General features: G+C 44.2%; 1 protein-coding gene across 6 annotated transcripts in view; it reads right to left on the bottom strand.

Moving 5' to 3' along the window:
- Positions 1–269: 269 nt before the first annotated feature.
- The window catches only part of DTNB (dystrobrevin beta), a 145820-nt gene continuing 122896 nt past the window's right edge, over positions 270–23193 (bottom strand). For 2 of the 6 annotated variants that reach the window (XM_075201085.1, XM_075201087.1), the window contains 10 exons: positions 20907–20994; positions 20209–20294; positions 19682–19795; positions 17739–17835; positions 11982–12002; positions 2855–3011; positions 2609–2698; positions 2459–2512; positions 1280–1315; positions 270–632 (listed from right to left, as the gene is read on the bottom strand). In XM_075201085.1, coding sequence (XP_075057186.1) covers positions 1311–1315; positions 2459–2512; positions 2609–2698; positions 2855–3011; positions 11982–12002; positions 17739–17835; positions 19682–19795; positions 20209–20294; positions 20907–20994 — 712 coding nt within the window. In that variant the 3' untranslated portion in view covers positions 270–632; positions 1280–1310. Of the gene's footprint in view, positions 633–1279; positions 1316–2458; positions 2513–2608; positions 2699–2854; positions 3012–11981; positions 12003–17738; positions 17836–19681; positions 19796–20208; positions 20295–20906; positions 20995–23193 lie in introns of those variants that run through there. The other 4 variants (XM_075201086.1, XM_075201088.1, XR_012689508.1 and 1 more) reach the window with 3 other exon arrangements.

Raw genomic sequence — 23193 nt, 5'->3', positions numbered from 1 at the left:
CATATAACATGTCACATGACTGCTACTGCCTGATGACATCATATAACATGTCACATGACTGCTACTGCCTGATGACATCATATAACATGTCTGCTACTGCCTGATGACATCATATTACATGTCACATGACTGCTACTGCCTGATGACATCATATAACATGTTTGCTACTGCCTGATGACATCATGTCACATGACTGCTGCTGTCTAATAACGTCATACAAATATTAGCCATAAGACTGGCATGTTGGGGTAAAACGCAGCACACAGAGATTTGACAGACAGACACATTTATTATTTGTAAACATTGGACCATGAAATGTACCACCTTCCTGCCCGCGGATCCACACACACCGGATATATACCGAGATCTTCCTGTGTTGCTCAGTCCATGTGAAGAACACGGCACGTGTCCATGTTAGTGGGATCACAGTGTCCCAGGCCTCTTTACCCATGACAAGCACACACACACACTCGCTCCTTCCAGCTTCTGCAGACATGTTATGGCCCAGTAACACGCATGTTGTATGTTACATCGAGAACCGAGCATGCACTAACAAGGTTCCCTCGCCGCTCATATCTCTGCTGGCCGCGGCTGGTAAGATGTGTACATGGATATAGGAAGGCTCGCTGTGCCTGAGGAGAAAGAGCTGGATGTTACACTGCCCGGGACAGCAAAGGTGAGGGGGACACGTAGAGGACAGGTGAGGGGGACACGTAGAGGACAGGTGAGGGGGACACGTAGAGGACAGGTGAGGGGGACACGTAGAGGACAGGTGAGGGGGACACGTAGAGGACAGGTGAGGGGACACGTAGAGGACAGGTGAGGGGGACACGTAGAGGACAGGTGAGGGGGACATGTAGCGGACAGGTGAGGGGGACATGTAGATGACAGGTGAGGGGACCACGTAGAGGACAGGTGAGGGGACCACGTAGAGGACAGGTGAGGGGGACATGTAGATGACAGGTGAGGGGACCACGTAGAGGACAGGTGAGGGGACCACGTAGAGGACAGGTGAGGGGACCACGTAGAGGACAGGTGAGGGGGACACGTAGAGGACAGGTGAGGGGGACACGTAGAGGACAGGTGAGGGGGACACCTAGAGGACAGGTGAGGGGGACACCTAGAGGACAGGTGAGGGGGACACCTAGAGGACAGGTGAGGGGGACACGTAGAGGACAGGTGAGGGGGACACGTAGAGGACAGTTAAGGGGAACACATTGAGGACAGTTGAGGGGTACACATAGAGAACAGGTGAAAGGTATATGTAGGGGACACTTACTTGGATCACCTTATTTTTCGGTGCAGGTTATTTAACCTGAAAATTAGAGAATGACAGAAAGCCATGGGTTATTACCTGACTTATGACCTCTTGTGTGGAGGTAAAATCATCTTTGTAGGACATTCTGGGGGGAAGTTAGGTCAGGGTGAAGAAAACTTGAAAGGTGTTGGCACAGAGATCACAAACAACTAATTTGCATTTACAGAGACTTTCTAGCTCTGACATCATGGTGTAAGGGGAGGTGTCCCTTTATTCTGCTTCTCCCAGAAACTTGATCCTTCACAGGTTTATAATTTCTGTGTTTTATTCCTTTATATTTTAAAATAAACTATAGTTTTATATCTATGTATGTCATTTTGTTAATCTTAAACGTTGTTGATTTAATCTCCATATTAAATTACACTTAATAAGCCTGAGTCATTAAGGAGAGCAAAGCATAAAAAAGGAGAAACTTTGCACCTGGGCAAAACCATGTTGCATTGGAGGGGGAGGCAAATTTAAAATGTGGGGACAGATTTATAGTTAGGGTAGGACATGACCTAAATGATATTTAAATTTCAGTTTAAAAGTAAAGCTATTAAGTATTTGTGTGCTACATGAAAAAGCAAACAGTATTTTCCTCATGTGCAAAATAATAAACTAATTTGGACCCCTTGCATTGTAACATGGTTTGTCCTGGAGAAAATTTACTCGTTTTTTGCCTAAAAAAAATTAACGTGTCAGACTTAGCTTGGTTTTATAACGCTACATATTGAAACAGGGCAGATCATCTGGTTTATGATAACTCTTAGGCTTTCTGAGTAAACAAAAAAACTTGGTGGTGGCAGAGACAGTGTGTGATAGATTGGGAGCGTTTTAATCATTTTAAACAGCCCAGGTGGTTGTTTTTCGCTTACCCTTTTGTCCCACAAGCTCAGGTGAGTGCTGGATTGTGACACACAGTATAAACCCAGATACTAAGAATTACATCCAGCATACAGGACATGAGAATGGTCCATACATACAGACACGATCAGAGACTAAGAATTACATAGAGAATAAGGGAAGTAGCACTGTGGAATTGTCATATACTAAGAACTAAGCTCAGGATAAAGGATCTACAAACAGAGAAAGAGCATGTAACGCTAAGGAGTGTATGTACATAGGATAACGCTGCGCGGAGACACAATACCCGTTCACCTCTATCCTTCCCGTTCTGTATCTCCTTCTCCTCCTCATCGGCTCCATCGTCAGCTGCAAGAGAGGGAGACGGTGTTCATGAATGGAGGTGACATCACCAGGGGCAGGGTCACAGCAGAGTAGATGGGGCGCTGGCGGCCGTGCACTTACCTGAGTGCAGCTCCTTCACCAGGGAAGACATGGTGTTAGTAATAGAATCTGCAGCCACCAGTAAATCACTGCGGAGATTTCTCCTCGTACCTGTAAACCAGTCCAAACATAAATGTTACCCTGATCACAGTGACCCATAGCTTCACTAGGAGCCAGGGCCTCACAAGTGATGGGGGCCACATTAAGGTGTATTTCCACCAATATAAGTCATCCAGTCTACGGCTATCTATGTAGAAGGACACTTACCGTGTGCAAAGGCTTCCTGTACATCTCCTAGTCCGGCTATAGAGTCCTGAGGAACGTGGGTAGGTGTGGAGCTGGCTGACGTGGAGCGGACTGGCATGGGCATGGAGCGATTGGCACCATGACTCGGTGAGGAATGAGGAGACCCAGCTACTTGTGCCTAGAAAAGACGACAAACACCCAGGGTGTGACTATGATATATATGATGTGTGCTATATGTGGTACAGGGGGGTGATCTGTAGTGTTTTATTGCCCCTTACATGCCAGATGTTTACTCATTATTCAGTTGCTTGCTGAGCATTGACATATGTCTGTGAATGTACACCTCACATTTTAAATCACTGATTTGGCACAAACGATTTCTAGAATCTTCATTTAAAATGTTTGTAGATTAGAATTAGAAAAACAAATAGAAATAATAGTAGACAATTAGAGCAGATCTCAGTGTATACATCACATTGCTGCTCGCTTTAAGAGAGAGCACTGCGGCTGAAGCTAGAGGCTGGACGTGTATAACAACCTGATCACATCAAACGTATGAAAAGCTGTCCTATCTCATACGCTGGGACCACCTGCACAAGAATACAGCAACGCTTTCCATCTCGCTGTGTCTTTGTGTAAGTTGTAGATACACCACCATCTCCCTGGGGATGTAGTCAGAATGTCAACAATGGACACAATGACATTCAGAATGTTGACATCATAATTTTGACAGTCAGAATTTCATACCCAAACCTCTCCGAGCCAAAATACTAATACTTATTATTGTGTAGTTACTGAATGCCAGAGGGGCATACAAGCAATCTCCTTATAAAGCTCTGATAGTCCTTTACCCCCGACCCCTTGGGACATAAGACTCCGACAGGGGTAAGGGGACTCCCTGGACTATCGCCCTCCTCCCCAGGAGGAGACGAACAATAAATGTAATAAATAACCAGGTATAATGTCATGCCAGAAGGCCAGGGCAGAGGACGGCGGGCACAGGCTAACAGTGGAGTGTGACAATGAAAGATCGCCCATGTCAAACTGCCGTCACCGTGGATGTTGGGGCACTCACTGCTCAGACAGCACAGGGAGGCCACATGACCTGCGTCGGTGCCTCACCGAGAGTGGTGCCTCAAACCCCAACTGCTGACAGGCACCTCTACACTCCATCTGAGCCAAGTGGCAGAAGGATCCACAGAGACCAGACGTGTATGCTGGCAGCGTCGCTATGATGCTCTCTGGGAATCGGTATGTGACATCCGGTACGCCAGCATTACATGATCATACAACGCCTGTTATTCATCACACGGAGTAAGCGTTACAATGTAACAATGAGACAGGAAACGGCTGAAGGTCTATATACCGGGTGTCTGAGATGACCGACTCACTCCACTGTTCGGCTACGTCTCCAGCTACGAGCAGTCTGGCAGCTGGGTCAGCTTACATTGTATTATTATTACTGCAGTACAGGCCTCATCTGACTGCATTCAGCTGGAGAGCAACGGAGGCCGGGACTGAGCTCTGTCACTGGTCAGAGCAGGGAAGTCACACAGCTTACTAGTAAGAAACGTCAAGCAGGAAACTAGAGGAGGATTATTACAATGTGACACTACCCCACAGTCCACCTCTTTATAATAATATCCTGTGTCTGCCATCATGGTGGTTCCAAGCCCCAGCATGGAAAACGTTTCATTGAGCTATAATATAATAAAAAGGTTTAACAACAACCCAGACGACACTGGATAGACGAGTGAAGTGTATAAAGTATAACATGTACCATCGTCCTATACATCCAGTTATACGTTGGATACATCCACGGCCTCTGCCAGGTGGAGATCGGAGTATTTACAGGAGAGGACTGTACTAGGATCATTATTCCAGTTTATGGAACATAGGTTCTGATGTCACAAAATGGTATAAGTATCATCACCGTACACACGTGTCCATGTAACATCTATAGTCACAAACAGAGAGGGTATTATCACACGGTGCGACTCCAACTACACTCCTAACTCGTGGTTCTTATTTATGTTACTATTTAACGCAGCGGTTTATCATCTTCTACACTGAGTGTGATGAGAACAGCAGCTTGTACATGGGAACAGGGACAGAGAATCACGATTGTACATAGCGGGTTGGGACATCACCCGCAGAGCCCTCTTCAGCCATGCGTATGTGGTGTCAATGAGCTGGCTTCCTCCATTCATGGCATCAACACTAAATCCATCAGCCTGATTCATTAAAGCACGTAAATGCCGATACGTGTCATATGCTGCGTAAAATCACTCTAGGAATGCCCAGAACCGGTCTGTCCGCCAATGAACGCAGCAACATCCAATTCATCTTCAAGCGCAAATGACTCTTACAACAACCTACTATCTCACGGGTGGAATGGGGAGGGAAGAGCCACATGCACGTAGTCAGTACCAAGCTCTCCAGCGCATCCAGCAAGGTCTGATTCAAGCTTTGGGAAAGGTACGTATTTTTCTGTCGTATGCAGCATAGAACATGTCCTTGAAATCCAGATCAACTTTAAAAATTAAAAATGTATTTGATGTACAGTAGACATTCATAATATCCTAATAAATATATTGAATGGGAGGGTTGTTTGTAAAATGTTTTGTCATTAATGACTATATTATTAACAGGGGACGTTAATTGAATAGCTTATTTTCTGTGCGTTCAGTTGGGACTTTATATTCCACATATATTCTATATCAGTGTACTGTCTGTTAGAGCAGAGCGGACCTAGACTCGTAGTCACCAACAGACGTCTCTTCAGAGGTGCTCATGTCTGATCTATGTGCGCTTGTACAAAAACTTAACACATACGTTAGTTTTACGTGAATTAATGAATCGAGCCCAGGTGAGGCTGGAGTTGGCCAGACTGTGATGTGCAGGAGACGTCCCTCACCTAGTGCATCACACACTAAGGGGTATATTCAATTAGCCACGTTACTCGCAAAAGTAACGCGGCGCTAATAGTATTACCGGTATTACGGTAGTTCTAAGCCGGATTTCAGCTCGCAGCTCCCTGAAAGCCGGCGTTAAAGGTACCGTAATAACGATAATAGTGCACAAGCCGCGTTACTTTTAACAGTAACGCGGCCAATTGAATATGCCCCTAACAGCGGACTACGTTGAAAGTAATTAAAATAAACAGACCTCTGAAAACATCAACACAAAACAAACTAATAATAAAACACAGATGGTTGGAGGAAAACTTGGAAAAACTCCCAGACAAAGCTGAGACGATATCTGAATCTTCTCGTGAAGACGTTTTACTGAGATAACGGACTTGTGAGTAATGTGATGTATGTGTGGAAAAGTGATTCTTCTCCTCCTTCAGTCCCAAATTATTACCAGCCACTGTCATGTCTTACAGGGGGAGGCTGCCGACATGAAATACATTAACATGAACAAAAGAACCTAAACAATGCCAGAGATCATACTGGAATCATAACGAGGGCAACAAGTGTAATAAACATGACACTCAAACTACATTCTCCATTATGAGGACAGATAGAAGCACTGGCCGGAGAATACTCCACTCTCCGATATAAGGACAGATAGAAGGACTGGCCGGAGAATACTCCACCCTCTGATATAAGGATAGATAGAAGCACTGGCGGGAGAATACTCCACCCTCTGATATAAGGATAGATAGAAGCACTGGCGGGAGAATACTCCACTCTCCGATATAAGGACAGATAGAAGCACTGGCCGGAGAATACTCCACCCTCTGATATAAGGAGAGATAGAAGCACTGGCGGGAGAATACTCCACTCTCTGATATAAGGAGAGATAGAAGCACTGGCCAGAGAATACTCCACTCTCCGATATAAGGACAGATAGAAGGACTGGCGGGAGAATACTCCACCCTCTGATATAAGGACAGATAGAAGGACTGGCGGGAGAATACTCCACCCTCTGATATAAGGACAGATAGAAGGACTGGCCGGAGAATACTCCACTTTCTAATATAAGGACAGATAGTAGGACTGGCGGGAGAATACTCCACTCTCCCACATAAGGACAGATAGAAGGACTGGCGGGAGAATACTCCACCCTCTGATATAAGGACAGATAGAAGGACTGGCGGGAGAATACTCCACCCTCTGATATAAGGACAGATAGAAGGACTGGCGGGAGAATACTCCACTCTCTGATATAAGGACAGATAGAAGGACTGGCGGGAGAATACTCCACCCTCTGATATAAGGACAGATAGAAGCACTGGTGGGAGAATACTCCACCCTCTGATATAAGGACAGATAGAAGGACTGGCTGGAGAATACTCCACCCTCTGATATAAGGACAGATAGAAGCACTGGCCGGAGAATACTCCACCCTCAGATATAAGGACAGATAGAAGCACTGGCCGGAGAATACTCCACTCTCTGATATAAGGACAGATAGAAGCACTGGCGGGAGAATACTCCACCCTCTGATATAAGGACAGATAGAAGGACTGGCGGGAGAATACTCCACCCTCTGATATAAGGACAGATAGAAGCACTGGCCGGAGAATACTCCACTCTCTGATATAAGGACAGATAAAAGCACTGGCGGGAGAATACTCCACCCTCTGATATAAGGACAGATAGAAGCACTGGCGGGAGAATACTCCACCCTCTGATATAAGGACAGATAGTAGGACTGGCGGGAGAATACTCCACTCTCTGATATAAGGACAGATAGAAGGACTGGCTGGAGAATACTCTACTTTCTAATATAAGGACAGATAGAAGCACTGGCGGGAGAATACTCCACTCTCTGATATAAGGACAGATAGAAGGACTGGCCGGAGAATACTCCACTCTCTGATATAAGGACAGATAGAAGCACTGGCGGGAGAATACTCCACCCTCTGATATAAGGACAGATAGAAGCACTGGCGGGAGAATACTCCACTCTCTGATATAAGGACAGATAGAAGGACTGGCCAGAGAATACTCCACCCTCTGATATAAGGACAGATAGAAGGACTGGCCAGAGAATACTCCACCCTCTGATATAAGGACAGATAGAAGGACTGGCCAGAGAATACTCCACCCTCCGATATAAGGACAGATAGAAGCACTGGCCGGAGAATACTCCACCCTCTGATATAAGGACAGATAGAAGGACTGGCGGGAGAATACTCCTCTCTCTGATATAAGGACAGATAGAAGGACTGGCCGGAGAATACTCCACTCTCTGATATAAGGACAGATAGAAGGACTGGCGGGAGAATACTCCTCTCTCTGATATAAGGACAGATAGAAGGACTGGCCGGAGAATACTCCACCCTCTGATATAAGGACAGATAGAAGCACTGGCGGGAGAATACTCCACTCTCTGATATAAGGACAGATAGAAGGACTGGCTGGAGAATACTCCACCCTCTGATATAAGGACAGATAGAAGCACTGGCCGGAGAATACTCCACCCTCAGATATAAGGACAGATAGAAGCACTGGCCGGAGAATACTCCACTCTCTGATATAAGGACAGATAGAAGCACTGGTGGGAGAATACTCCACTCTCTGATATAAGGAGAGATAGAAGCACTGGCGGGAGAATACTCTACTTTCTAATATAAGGAGAGATAGAAGCACTGGCGGGAGAATACTCCACTCTCCGATATAAGGACAGATAGAAGCACTGGCCAGAGAATACTCCACTCTCCGATATAAGGACAGATAGAAGGACTGGCGGGAGAATACTCCTCTCTCTGATATAAGGAGAGATAGAAACACTGGTGGGAGAATACTCTACTTTCTAATATAAGGATAGATAGAAGCACTGGCCGGAGAATACTCCATCCTCTGATATAAGGACAGATAGAAGCACTGGGGGGAGAATACTCCACTCTCTGATATAAGGAGAGATAGAAGCACTGGCGGGAGAATACTCTACTTTCTAATATAAGGAGAGATAGAAGCACTGGCGGGAGAATACTCCACTCTCCGATATAAGGACAGATAGAAGCACTGGCCAGAGAATACTCCACTCTCCGATATAAGGACAGATAGAAGGACTGGCGGGAGAATACTCCTCTCTCTGATATAAGGAGAGATAGAAGCACTGGCGGGAGAATACTCTACTTTCTAATATAAGGATAGATAGAAGCACTGGCCAGAGAATACTCCACTCTCCGATATAAGGACAGATAGAAGGACTGGCGGGAGAATACTCCACTCTCTGATATAAGGAGAGATAGAAGCACTGGCGGGAGAATACTCTACTTTCTAATATAAGGAGAGATAGAAGCACTGGCGGGAGAATACTCCACTCTCCGATATAAGGACAGATAGAAGCACTGGCCAGAGAATACTCCACTCTCCGATATAAGGACAGATAGAAGGACTGGCGGGAGAATACTCCTCTCTCTGATATAAGGAGAGATAGAAGCACTGGCGGGAGAATACTCTACTTTCTAATATAAGGATAGATAGAAGCACTGGCCGGAGAATACTCCACCCTCTGATATAAGGACAGATAGAAGCACTGGCTGGAGAATACTCCACTCTTATTTTACACACATTAATAAAAATTGTTAAATTGACTGCAAATGAATTATTCAGCAGAATACATAAGAAAAATAAAAACAGTTGAATTTTGGCTAAAATAAGTCCTAGAGGTGAAAGAGCGCCACCTAGTGAGTGGTATACAGCAATACATAACATTTACTCCCACACACATGAATGTCTGGCAAGCAGCATTGCACTCTCTTACTTTCAGATGTTATCTTCTCCACACATCAGCTCAGGTTATTGTAAAGGGTGATGACAACGTAACCACATGCACAAAACCTGATCATTAACTGAACTTTCAAAGCCTCCTAAAATGCTAACTTTTCCCAGGAAAAGTTTGGCAGAACATGAAAGAGGTTTTCACTTGAAGGTCGTAATGTCCGGTCTGATGGAAGGAGGCAGAATTCATTCATTACCAGGATCCCAGGTGCAGCATCTTCCTGGGAAATCCTTCATTTCACCTCAGGAACTCATATGGAGCAAATATACTCTAAGAAATTCTCCATCACACAAGGATACCAGATCCATCTTCTATCTCAGTTAGTATATCTACAAACAGCCCCTTCTTCATCCATCTGTCTATATTAGACTCATGCGGCCGGATGATAAGAGAACCATGCTTGTATGGATGTAGTAAGCTTCATGTCTAAAGAGTCGGCTGTATTTTAATTGACAAACATGAGTAATTTATGGTGAAAATATAAAAGTTAGTAAAAGCAAATTCAGCCAGGAATGTGCAGATTTTTTCAAATTCAATTAGTACTAAATAATGCTCTATATTATATTGAAAACATGCAATACTATATAATTATTTGTTATGCCACCTCTTGCACCGGTAAAATAAACTCCCAATAACACAGTCTCACACCACTTGGGATGGGGCTGAGGGTGGTTTATGGATGGGGATCTATAGTAGGGACAATGCAGTCTGTCCCCCCCTTGCTCTGCTAAAGGAGAGGGAAGGAGAATATCACTTGGTATTAAGCCAGTAGTCACATTTATCTCATTAAACATGATATGGCGAGCTCTGAAGTCAAACTCATGTTATTTACTAATGAAGCGAATTCCAGATTTGATGATGTTTAATTTTGCGTATGTTAAAGTGTATCTGTCAGTTGGCTATTTTCTTATCTGTATACATATTCATGTGCATGCAGCCTATCAATCCTCTAGAAGTATCAGTTGTAGAACATTACGACCAAAATAATTACATTTCCAGAATCCCACCACACTTCCATCTCTACTTACTGTAGGTGTCTTCTCTCCTTCATTGTCTACTATTTATATTATTCCCTAGTTGACAATTTTGATTATTTTTTTGAAACCCCGCTATTGTCATTTCTTTCTCCCGCTCTATTTGTTGGGAAACACGCTCTTCATGTTTACAGACAAGATGCTGCCCTGCTGGACGGGGATCAAGTATCTCCGAACCTATTCAGGGGAACATTTCTATGGTAGAAACCTAGCAGAAGTTGGGGTGAGGGAAACATAATCTGACACTATAGACCGAGCTGCTGCCCGGGTTGATGAGGCTCTGATCATTAGAAGAGACTACAGGCTGTCCCAGTCCACTACGTCCCTGTTACTAAACTGTCACCCGGTCACACTACAAGGAGTCGTGCCAATTTACACAGTCCATACTGATCTCCTCCAATTTACGAACAGCGACTCATGCGGGATTAGTGCCAAAACAGAGATACCACAATTGTGAGCCAGGACATCTGCAATCTTATCAGGCCTGAGAAAAAGCCTCAACACCACAAAAGTGACATAGAGTATGTAGAAGTCCTACAGCAAGGAGAGCAGCTACTTCTACCACAACCTGAGCGTGAGTCGTAATAACCGCTGACCTGAGGGAAGAGCAACCAGAAACTATGTACCAGGGGCAAGGAATGTCTATCCAGCTAGTGAGGGGTGCCAAACGATGGGGTGCACTTAGACAGCAGCGTTGAAGTAAGACAGTGTTGATTGGGATGGGATCTTCCTACCAATGTCCTCCTGAGGAACAACTTAAGGAGGCCACACAAGGGTCTGCTCAGTAGGGTTGTACGTGGTTACGTTTTACAACACACTACTGGAGATCCGCACTGGAATACATTGGAGGATACAGGATGGACAGAGATTGGGTGATGAGGAGACCAGTTCTGGAATATATCGCAGGACATAGACAATGGAATAATGATTAATAATATGTTCTGGAATTAGATTAACGTGATGAATGCAGAGGACGGTATAAAGTTGAGGCCAGTCTAGGAATATATTGGGGGACGTGGGATGTACATAGACACTGGAACAATGAGGAGATGAGTTCTTCTGTTACAGAATACTATGAATGTTACCAAAACATTGATTCCCAGATAATAATCTGGATTGGGCAAATATATCCTACAGAAGATCTCACTACAGTTAGTAGGTTTATGGACCCGTGTGCAACAATATATCTACAAACAGCACAATTAAGAAGCCATTGCTGTAAGAAAAGCTTGTTATCACAGGCTGCTGTATGTTAGGCAATCGGCAGCATGCAAATGTCAGTGTTATCACACCAAATAACTGGTGAACATCTCACATTCCACTCGCTAATGGCTGAGATGAACGTGCTGCATGCAATCAATGCAATGACTTACTGTCTGTTTCTGCTCCTCCTCCTGGGGTAACATTGGGAACAGAATGAAGAAAGGAGAAGCAGGTTAAAGTGACAGCAGCAATCTACAAACTGCACTCAGAATGTGACCACATAATTATATATCAAACAGAGACTAAACCAATGAGCAACATATCAGAGGATACAGGATGTACAGAGACTGGTATAATGAGGAGATTAGTCCTGGGATATATCAGAGGATACAGGATGTACAGAGACTGGTATAATGAGGAGATTAGTCCTGGAATATATCAGAGGATACAGGATGTACAGAGACTGGTATAATGAGATTAGTCCTGGAATATATCAGAGGATACAGGATGTACAGAGACTGGTATAATGAGGAGATTAGTCCTGGAATATATCAGAGGATACAGGATGTACAGAGACTGGTATAATGAGGAGATTAGTCCTGGAATATATCGGAGGATACAGGATGTACAGAGACTGGTATAATGAGGAGATTAGTCCTGGAATATATCAGAGGATACAGGATGTACAGAGACTGGTATAATGAGGAGATTAGTCCTGGAATATATCAGAGGATACAGGATGTACAGAGACTGGTATAATGAGGAGATTAGTCCTGGAATATATCAGAGGATACAGGATGTACAGAGACTGGTATGAGGGGATTAGTCCTGGAATATATCAGAGGATACAGGATGTACAGAGACTGGTATAATGAGGAGATTAGTCCTGGAATATATCAGAGGATACAGGATGTACAGAGACTGGTATAATGAGGAGATTAGTCCTGTAATATATCGGAGGATACAGGATGTACAGAGACTGGTATAATGAGGGGATTAGTCCTGGAATATATCAGAGGATACAGGATGTACAGAGACTGGTATAATGAGATTAGTCCTGGAATATATCAGAGGATACAGGATGTACAGAAAATGGTATAATGAGGAGATTAGTCCTGGAATATATCAGAGGATACAGGATGTACAGAGACTGGTATAATGAGGAGATTAGTCCTGGAATATATCAGAGGATACAGGATGTACAGAGACTGGTATAATGAGGGGATTAGTCCTGGAATATATCAGAGGATACAGGATGTACAGAGACTGGTATAATGAGGAGATTAGTCCTGGAATATATCAGAGGATACAGGATGTACAGAGACTGGTATAATGAGATTAGTCCTGGAATATATCAGAGGATACAGGATGTACAGAAAATGGTATAATGAGGAGATTAGTCCTGGAATATATCAGAGGATACAGGATGTACAGAAAATGGTATAATGAGGAGATTAGTCCTGGAATATATCAGAGGATACAGGATGTACAGAGACTGGTATAATGAGGAGATTAGTCCTGGAATATATCAGAGGATACAGGATGTACAGAGACTGGTATAATGAGGAGATTAGTCCTGGAATATATCAGAGGATATAGGATGTACAGAGACTGGTATAATAAGGAGATTAGTCCTGGAATATATCAGAGGATATAGGATGTACAGAGACTGGTATAATGAGGAGATTAGTCCTGGAATATATCAGAGGATACAGGATGTACAGAGACTGGTATAATGAGGAGATTAGTCCTGGAATATATCAGAGGTTACAGGATGTACAGAGACTGGTATAATGAGGAGATTAGTCCTGGAATATATCAGAGGATACAGGATGTACAGAGACTGGTATAATGAGGAGATTAGTCCTGTAATATATCAGAGGATACAGGATGTACAGAGACTGGTATAATGAGGGGATTAGTCCTGGAATATATCAGAGGATACAGGATGTACAGAGACTGGTATAATGAGGAGATTAGTCCTGGAATATATCAGAGGTTACAGGATGTACAGAGACTGGTATAATGAGGAGATTAGTCCTGGAATATATCAGAGGATACAGGATGTACAGAGACTGGTATAATGAGGAGATTAGTCCTGTAATATATCAGAGGATACAGGATGTACAGAGACTGGTATAATGAGGAGATTAGTCCTGTAATATATCGGAGGATACAGGATGTACAGAGACTGGTATAATGAGGGGATTAGTCCTGGAATATATCAGAGGATACAGGATGTACAGAGACTGGTATAATGAGGAGATTAGTCCTGGAATATATCAGAGGTTACAGGATGTACAGAGACTGGTATAATGAGGAGATTAGTCCTGTAATATATCAGAGGATACAGGATGTACAGAGACTGGTATAATGAGGAGATTAGTCCTGGAATATATCGGAGGATACAGGATGTACAGAGACTGGTATAACGAGGAGATTAGTCCTGGAATATATCAGAGGATACAGGATGTACAGAGACTGGTATAATGAGGAGATTAGTCCTGTAATATATCAGAGGATACAGGATGTACAGAGACTGGTATAATGAGGAGATTAGTCCTGTAATATATCGGAGGATACAGGATGTACAGAGACTGGTATAATGAGGGGATTAGTCCTGGAATATATCAGAGGATACAGGATGTACAGAGACTGGTATAATGAGGAGATTAGTCCTGGAATATATCAGAGGTTACAGGATGTACAGAGACTGGTATAATGAGGAGATTAGTCCTGGAATATATCGGAGGATACAGGATGTACAGAGACTGGTATAACGAGGAGATTAGTCCTGGAATATATCAGAGGATACAGGATGTACAGAGACTGGTATAATGAGATTAGTCCTGGAATATATCAGAGGTTACAGGATGTACAGAGACTGGTATAATGAGATTAGTCCTGGAATATATCAGAGGATACAGGATGTACAGAGACTGGTATAATGAGGAGATTAGTCCTGGAATATATCGGAGGATACAGGATGTACAGAGACTGGTATAATGAGGAGATTAGTCCTGGAATATATCGGAGGATACAGGATGTACAGAGACTGGTATAATGAGGAGATTAGTCCTGGAATATATCGGAGGATACAGGATGTACAGAGACTGGTATAATGAGGAGATTAGTCCTGGAATATATCGGAGGATACAGGATGTACAGAGACTGGTATAATGAGGAGATTAGTCCTGGAATATATCGGAGGATACAGGATGTACAGAGACTGGTATAACGACAATATACAAGTAGTGGATAAAAAATGGAATCATCTGAGTAAATGAGGGGTACCAAGTATATTGAAAGCAGGTTTGGTTCATGCATTAATAATACATGTAATATCTCAGCCTGTACACGGTCATGTATAGACACACTGCAGTCCTGTGTCCGCCTATAATTAGGGCTAGTGTGGCTGGAAGAGGTTGGGGTGCGTTTCTCAGGCGTTTCAGTGAACAAGGCAGCTGAACCTGCAATGTGTTATGACCAGCAGTCTCTAAGGTGATCTCAGAATGTAACTGTGAGGGACAGATATCCTCAGCGACGGATAATACTGGGTGGAAGCGCATCCTCCAGGGCGGTCACATCCGCCTATAACTTGATGTGTAACGCAGCGACCAACTACTGAGTTATTGGCTGTAAATACGCCCCGACAAGATCTCCCCAGAGGAAGATGGTCATAGTCCGGTGGCAGCGCACCAATCTGCACGTTTGTGAGATATCTGGTGTGAGGAACCACCGGAGAGGAAGGTGATATGGACAGAGGAATCATTTTTTTAACCATATTTTTGAGAAATGGATGCGTGAACGTGTGGTGCCAACTTGGAGAGGTCGGCAGCCCTGGTGCTACTGGAGGCCGTAGTGTTGGACCTCCGTCCACCAGTGTCCGTACAGAGACTTCCTTGTGTCTGTCCTGCACAGTTCCCGGCATCGGTAGACTCAATGTCACATACAGGTCGTACTGGCCACATGTGGTCCCCCAACGCGCTATTAAATAACTTTATATTGGTGATTCTATTTTTTTGACCAGTACCGGTGGCTTGTGTGTCATTGCTCAGTTATTGGTGGCACAGGAGCGTAGTACACATCACAGGAAGTTAAATAAAGATATAAGTGAAATAATGGCGCTAGGTTAATATAAGTTTAAATCATAAAATACTCCACACTGAGAGTACCCATGACCCCAGCACTGTGACTCAGTACTGAACCTCACCACCAGTCCTAGAGGAGCACATCTAACACGTCTGTCCCCTCAGCCACTATTTACCGCCTGTCCTTCCAATTATAACTATCTTCTAAAACATTAAGGGGTCTTTTTAAAAAAAAATTATTGCCCAATTTACTATTAAAAAGTCACAGGAGCAGCGATGCTCAGCTCCCTGGAGATACTGTCTGAGTGGTAAGAGTACTCTGCACATTGCACCAGACAGGGGAGATTCCCTCTACATGTGTGTAACAAGCACTGACGGTTCTCACATGTGCAGCGGAACCAGAATCCTGGACTCTCGCTGGGGAAAAAAAATAGAGCTAAAAAACCCCACAAAACTTAAAAATAAAGGGACATCCAGTTAAGGGGGGGAAGGGGCTGACAAATTACAGCCTGGGGGGCAAGACTTGACTCAGCAGCCTATTTTAAAGGGAAAAAATGCAGGTGGCCCAGTGACCCAGCCCAAGGTAGCGCAGGGCTACCTTGCCCCCCCCCACCACCTCTGCCTGCCCCTGGCCGGACCTAGAGCTTTCCCCTACTTATAAGTAGACCCCTAAATCTGATCATTCTTGTCGGGACACTTCTAGGATATTAGGAAAGGACAGTCATAGACCACTAGGTGGCAGTGACAGTGAGAACTGCACTCCATGTAGATTATAGACTGTAATGACGTCTTAACCTGCTCAGTACCTGGTGTACTGATATAATGATCACATAATCACCAGTAAGTGACATAAACACAGTAATATCAGCAGAATGTGTGAACACAACACTGGAATAACCGTCAGTAAAGTCACCACCACTGGTTACTGGCAGAACCGTTGTTTAAAGTTTCTAACAATATTACTCAGTGCATTTATTGTTACATGTTAGTAGAATGACTTGTTCCATTATCATTACTGTCAGAATATACGGTTATTAGTAAGAGTTACTGGGAGGACTCCCGCTTAAGGCTCAGTGTATCAAGGTGTGTAATAACCATCATCATCATCCACATTTATTTATATAGCGCCAGCAGATTCCGTAGCGCTTTACAATTGGGAACAAACATTAATAAGACAATACTGGGTAATACATACAGACAGAGAGGTAAGAGAACCCTGCTCACAAGCTTCAATTTATGGGACAATGGTTGGATACACAAGGGCATGTGCTACATAATATTGCACATTGGACCAGCTAGAATGCAAAGGTTACAAAGTATGTAGTGGGCTGTATAATCAGTCACACAACTATGTTGGTCAGAGGGTTGTCTTGTGTTAGCTGAGTAGAGGGTGGTAATAGGGTAACCTAGGGAGATTAAGAGGGTGGTTGAGGAATATTATAAGCTTGCCTGAAGAGGTGGGTTTTCAGTGAACGCTTGAAGGTTTGAAGACTAGAGGAAAGTCTTACTGTGCGAGGGAGGGAATTCCACAGAGTGGGTGCAGCCCGAAAAAAGTCCTGTAACCGGGAATGGGAGGATGTGATGAGAGTGGAAGAGAGAGACGCAGATCTTGTGCAGAACGGAGGTGTCGAGTTGGGAGATATTTTGAGACAAGTGAGGAAATATATGTCAGTGCAATTTTGTTGACAGCTTTGTATTTCAGTAGAAGAATTTTATATTGGATTCGTTGAAAAACAGGCAACCAATGTAGAGACTGACAGAATAACCAGTATGCTTGTAGTCGAGCTGCTACTTCTAGAAAAGACAAATACTTCAGTCTACGGACATCATTCTCACCTTCAGCAGCTTCATCAGTCCTTCCAGTTGTACCATGAGTTCCCTTCGACTCTCCTGAAGAGCTGACATTCTCTGTTCAAGCTCGTCTTTTCTCTGTCTGCATACACAATGGAAGGAGAACAAAATTATCACATTGTATTAAACGATCAGGCGTGTAGAGCAGGCTTACATATATACCGTTACCAATAAATACCGACAAAGCGGTACCAGAATGTAAGATTCTAAGGAGAAGGGGTCAGGAGTAAGAGTAGAGCAACGGACAGCCCAGGTATGGTCTTAGTAGTAATACTCTGTCTGAACGGGGAAGAACTCAGTCTGGATGCAGATAGCAAACTCTGCTGGTGGTGTCATACTGTATCTATATGCTGGTATCTGTACTCCCGAATCTTCCTCAAGCCGCTATTACGCCTGCTGTCCCGTCTGCTAATGAACTGGCTTCTAGCTGTGTGCAGAATAGGATCAGATTTACTCTCTTCCCTGTCATAGATGGTGAAATAATAAGCCCACGCTCGGTATATCCCATATTGTATGTGGTACCAGCTGCATGACAATATAAATGCCCATATTATACAAAACAAATAGACAGTTGTCAGCGCTTATCCTTTACACTGCACATCTGTGTGTGTCTAGCAAAAAGAAAACAAAAGGTATTAGTTCATATTTTGATCACAACATTTATGCCTGCATCCCAGCGTCAAACACTGACCTATATGCCAGTTGTCAGTGGTTTTCTTTTAAAATACTGCCTTATTGCCATGGCAGATGTCCAACAAGCCTATTTAAGGCACATTTGGGTGTGGCTCACAAGCCAGCCCTTGCTAGATGTAAACCCCTATAACTGGGAGGTGAGTGCATCTGATTTTAACTGCATTTTAATAGTGTTTAAAGCATATAGGTCAGTGTAGGACCTGCATATAATGAGGTGCCCTTGACGTTGGAATGCAGGCTTAAATCTTTTGATCAAAATATGAACTAACACCTCATGTTGTCATTCTGCTGGATACACACAGATATGCAGTGTAAAGGATAAGAGCTGACAACTCTCTTGTTTGTGCTGTCATCGCTGGTGCCTGGGTGAAGGAACGAATGGTTCCGTCTATTCACAGAGCACTGGGGGATGTTGTACGTGTGACTCTGGATGACGGCCGATACGTCCTCTGTGCAGACAGCATGAAGGAGTCACCTTCAGTGTCATTAGGTCAAAAGTCTGAGATGGAAATAGATGTCCTAATATTATCCAGCTTCTCCCGGTTATGGCTGATCGCTGTCACCTATACATAGTGCTGTCCAACGTACACCAATGTATTGTTCATAAGTACGTCTCCCGGGTGATAGACAACAGGAGGCACAGAGGGAAGGGAGATAGGGGCTACTGGAGTATGGGACACTAGTGTCCCCCAAACAGAGCAGCCACTGTGAGTAGGGATTAATGTGAGTTTTACGGCCGTGTCGTGAGGAAGAGATAGGGAGAAGTACCAGCCAAGTGTCCCCAGTGACCACTATATCCAGTAGGGATGACAGCGGATAAAATGAGGAAAGAGACTGGTAGATTAAACTAAGTGCAAGAAGAACTGATATCAGATATCAGGACATTGAAGGGGGACACAGGCTGACCCCATAGCAAGCCAGATTCTAAAGACAAGTGAATCACCCAGCAGATTCATGTCTACAGAAGCCGGGGCCACCGTAAGAACGGAGGTGTAGTGGGCTCACTTTTGGAGACTTTGGGGTACTATAAACGTTCTGTATTCAGTATACCTTTACTGAACCCAGAGGAACCTGTGGTACTGTTATATTTCACATTTCCTTTTATGTACAGAAGATATAAAGTGTCTGCATGTTGACATCTACATAAAGGGGAACGGAGGCTGCGGATGGGACTGACCAATGATACATAAAATGTTGTTCCACGGTCACGTATAAATCAGCCGTGATCTACTTACCGCAGCAGCCGGAGTTCTGCCAGCAGCGTGGGGTTCTGCTGGGCCTTCTCGGGGGTGGGCTGGGAGGCCTGCTCGTGCTCCAGGCGCAGGCGCTGAATTTCCTGCAGTATTTCTCTGTAAGAAGAAGAGACGTTTGTTGCTGTGAGTGACACTATGCCCCCTATGTATGTACAGCTCAGGGGTCTATCATACAGAATGGTCAGTAATGTGAGCACCATGCCGGAAGCTCCAGGAACAGAGCTGGCTCTGTATCCCCGGACAGGGTGACATTCACAGCACCGTGAGATGAGCTATTTTGGTCTCACAGTGCTCACCGTAGCTCCAGGCACCAGATGTGCCTCAAAGTACAAATACTCCAATATTACAGACATCTATTCCCGGAACACATTCAATGCATTGTGATTTACACGGTCAGCGCGGTACGGTAAATTCCTGGACATGCCGGGGAAGAGGTGCATTTATTTTGGCAATCACGGTTATGGAGGTTTGTGCGTTACACAGTGCACATATTACAGCATCACGTTTACCTGTTCTTATTCTCCAGCTCGGCGATCAGCTGTCGCTGCTGCTTGTTCGCATCAAAGCTAAAGCTGATCTCGGTGGTCGGACGAGGCTGAGGAACACAGACAATTTATATCATCACTCTCGTACCCCCCCCTCCCCCACCTATCCTGTATGTCCTGCACTCCACCTGTTATTCAGAGACTAACCTGTGTATAGCTCTGTATACCGGGATCTCCACTACAGCATGGAGGAAGAATGCAACATATCCGGCAGTATTACAACCAGTACACATGTATATCTCCTTATAGAAAGACTACAGCAGAGTTATGTTATGGTTAGTGAGCTGTCTCTGCAGCCCAGGATGATCAGTAATATCCATCCCTCACAACATATACACAGGCCTAATTATTACCTTCACTTGTTTCCTGACCGGCAGCTTCACTGTATGCAGCTATTTACAAACACTAGTCTCTATGCCGATAATAAGAGTGATTACTGTAGATCCATCGTCATGGATACGGCTTTACTCTCACAACATACGATGGAGGCCAGAAGCTGCTACTGAGGGTACACACTGCACCCATTGTATAGGCATCAATTATACTTACTAATATTATATATCATGAGGTGAAATATACATAACATGTAGATCACGACTCTCTGCCATCTGTATTCTACACAAGAACAGAATATCAGCCATGTTATCCGTTCACATACTCACCGAATTCCCAGCTTCAGCGGCCAGTCGGGCAGCGTATCGAGCGATCAAGCGATGCTCTTCGTCCAGTCTGCTGGGGCTGTCCAACACGCTAGAAACATGAATACAACATGCTGAAAATGGAAACGCCGTCTGTAATCATCTGCAGCGAGAGCGTGACTTAGGATACACACAGGGCGACATTTCTCCCCCACTTGCGTTTACTAACCTCTCTGCCTCCCGTGTAACAGTCATATCTCTTATTATTCCGTACAAGTGACACAATCCCCAGGTTGTCCTATCCTGGTTCTCATCCTATCTAATCACTCTTTCTGTGTTCATCTCTCCGAATTTAGACTTTAAGCTCCAATGGGGCAGGAATTGATGTGAGTGAGTTCTCTGTACAGCGCTGCGGAATCAGTGGCGCTATATAAATAGCTGATGATGATGATGGATCCACCTCTGCTCCGCTTCCTTTATCAGTTGGAGACCACAAGGCTCGGTGCTAGGTCCTCTGCTGTTCTCTATCTACACCACTTCTCTTGGAAAACTAATAAGCTCCTTTGGATTTCAGTATCATCTCTATGCGGATGATACAGAAATCTATCTATCCTCTCCTGATCTGTCACCATCTGTGTTGTCTCGCGTTACTGACTGTCTTTCTGCCATTTCATCTTAGATGTCTTCTCGCCAACTCCGACTCAATCTTTCAAAAGCAGTTAATAATATTCCCACCCACCAACAGAAGCTTCCTGCCTGACATTTCTATTTCTGTTGATAACATGATCATAGATCCCACCCTGCAAGCTCTCTGCCTAGGTGTAATCATTGGTTCAGAATTATCCTTTATTCCTGACATCCAATCTGTATTCATATCACCTTACACATATACCTCACACAAGACTGCAAAAATGAATTCATGTTTTCCCCCAATCTAGAATCTATTCTACAGGCAGCGGCTAGAGTCATTATGTTCTCTACTGCTCTGCCAGTCTCTATATTGGTTGTCTGCATTTACTGAATACAATATAAAGTACTTCTACTAACATACAAGGCCAACAACAAAACTGCACCAACATAATATATCTTATCCCAAAATATCTCCCAACTCGACGCCTCCGTTCTGCCCAAGATCTGCGTCCATCTTCCACACACATTATCTGCTCCCGGTTACAGGACTTTTTTTTGGGCTGCACCCACTCTGGGTAGTATCCTCCCTCGTACAAGACTTTACTGTAGACTCCAAACCTTAAAGAATTCCCTGAAAACCCATCTCTGTATACAGACTTCTCTAAGCCACCTTCTTAACCTCCCTAAGAGATTCCTTCTGATTACTCTTCTCTTACATTTATTCTCCCCCTATGCTCACACAAGGCTCTGACCCCCTGACTGGACCATATAGCCCCATAGTCCCCCTTTGTTGCTTTATCAGCCCCCTCTCTTGTGCAAAGGCTTCCATTAGATCCTGGAGTATGGCTGCTGGGAGTTTATATCCATTCATCCACATTAGTGAGCCCAGGCCCTGAGATAAAGTGCGGTGTAATAGAATCACACATTACATCTCTCTATATACCGTGCAGGAGCGCATGAAACCAAACCACATAAGTAGTATATTGTTCTACATGTACAACGTCCGATCTCACATTGTGCAGGAAGGAATAATGTTACTGTCATAGTCATCGCTTTCATTATTGTCCATGTGATCATTATCACCAAAGACACTTCTCCTGCATACAAGACAATCAGTGTGGGATCCCACGTACAGTGGCCACAGGGCCACGGTCTATGAAATGACAGGATTCATACATCTATCTATCGGTATGTGAATCCAGATGGTGCATCAACACAAGGATTACTACTTGCAGTGCACACAGTGAGCACAATCAGATCATAACACTTCAGGTCCTATAAACAAATAAGCCCTCAGCCTCAGTAATTTAGTGGAGCGCCACGCCACTAAGAACGCACTCAGCGGACCTGCAGAAAGTCTCTCCATGGTGTCTACTCCACTCAAGTCACTGCTCCAGCTTCTGTATAGTAAACCAAATGACTGTGAAGATGAACATTTCTCCAGACTCCTGCAGAGAACCCTGTCGTCTGAGGAGAGTAGGTGATGATGGGATGATGGGTGACAGACTGGTGAGTTGTAGTGCTGACATGTTCCTGTGTTCCTTTACTTGTGGGCAGTCATGTTAGATGCGTAGAGAACGTCGTTCCCTCAATATGTTCAGTTGCTGATGTGGGCACGGCCGATGAGGACACCTCTGCTGCTTATATTATGCATCCCAATTGTGCTCTTACTGCCAACACG

The sequence above is a fragment of the Mixophyes fleayi genome, chromosome 3 (genome assembly GCF_038048845.1).
Source record: "Mixophyes fleayi isolate aMixFle1 chromosome 3, aMixFle1.hap1, whole genome shotgun sequence".
Taxonomy (NCBI): Eukaryota; Metazoa; Chordata; class Amphibia; order Anura; family Limnodynastidae; genus Mixophyes; species Mixophyes fleayi.
This window is presented reverse-complemented; position numbering and strand designations above follow the sequence as displayed.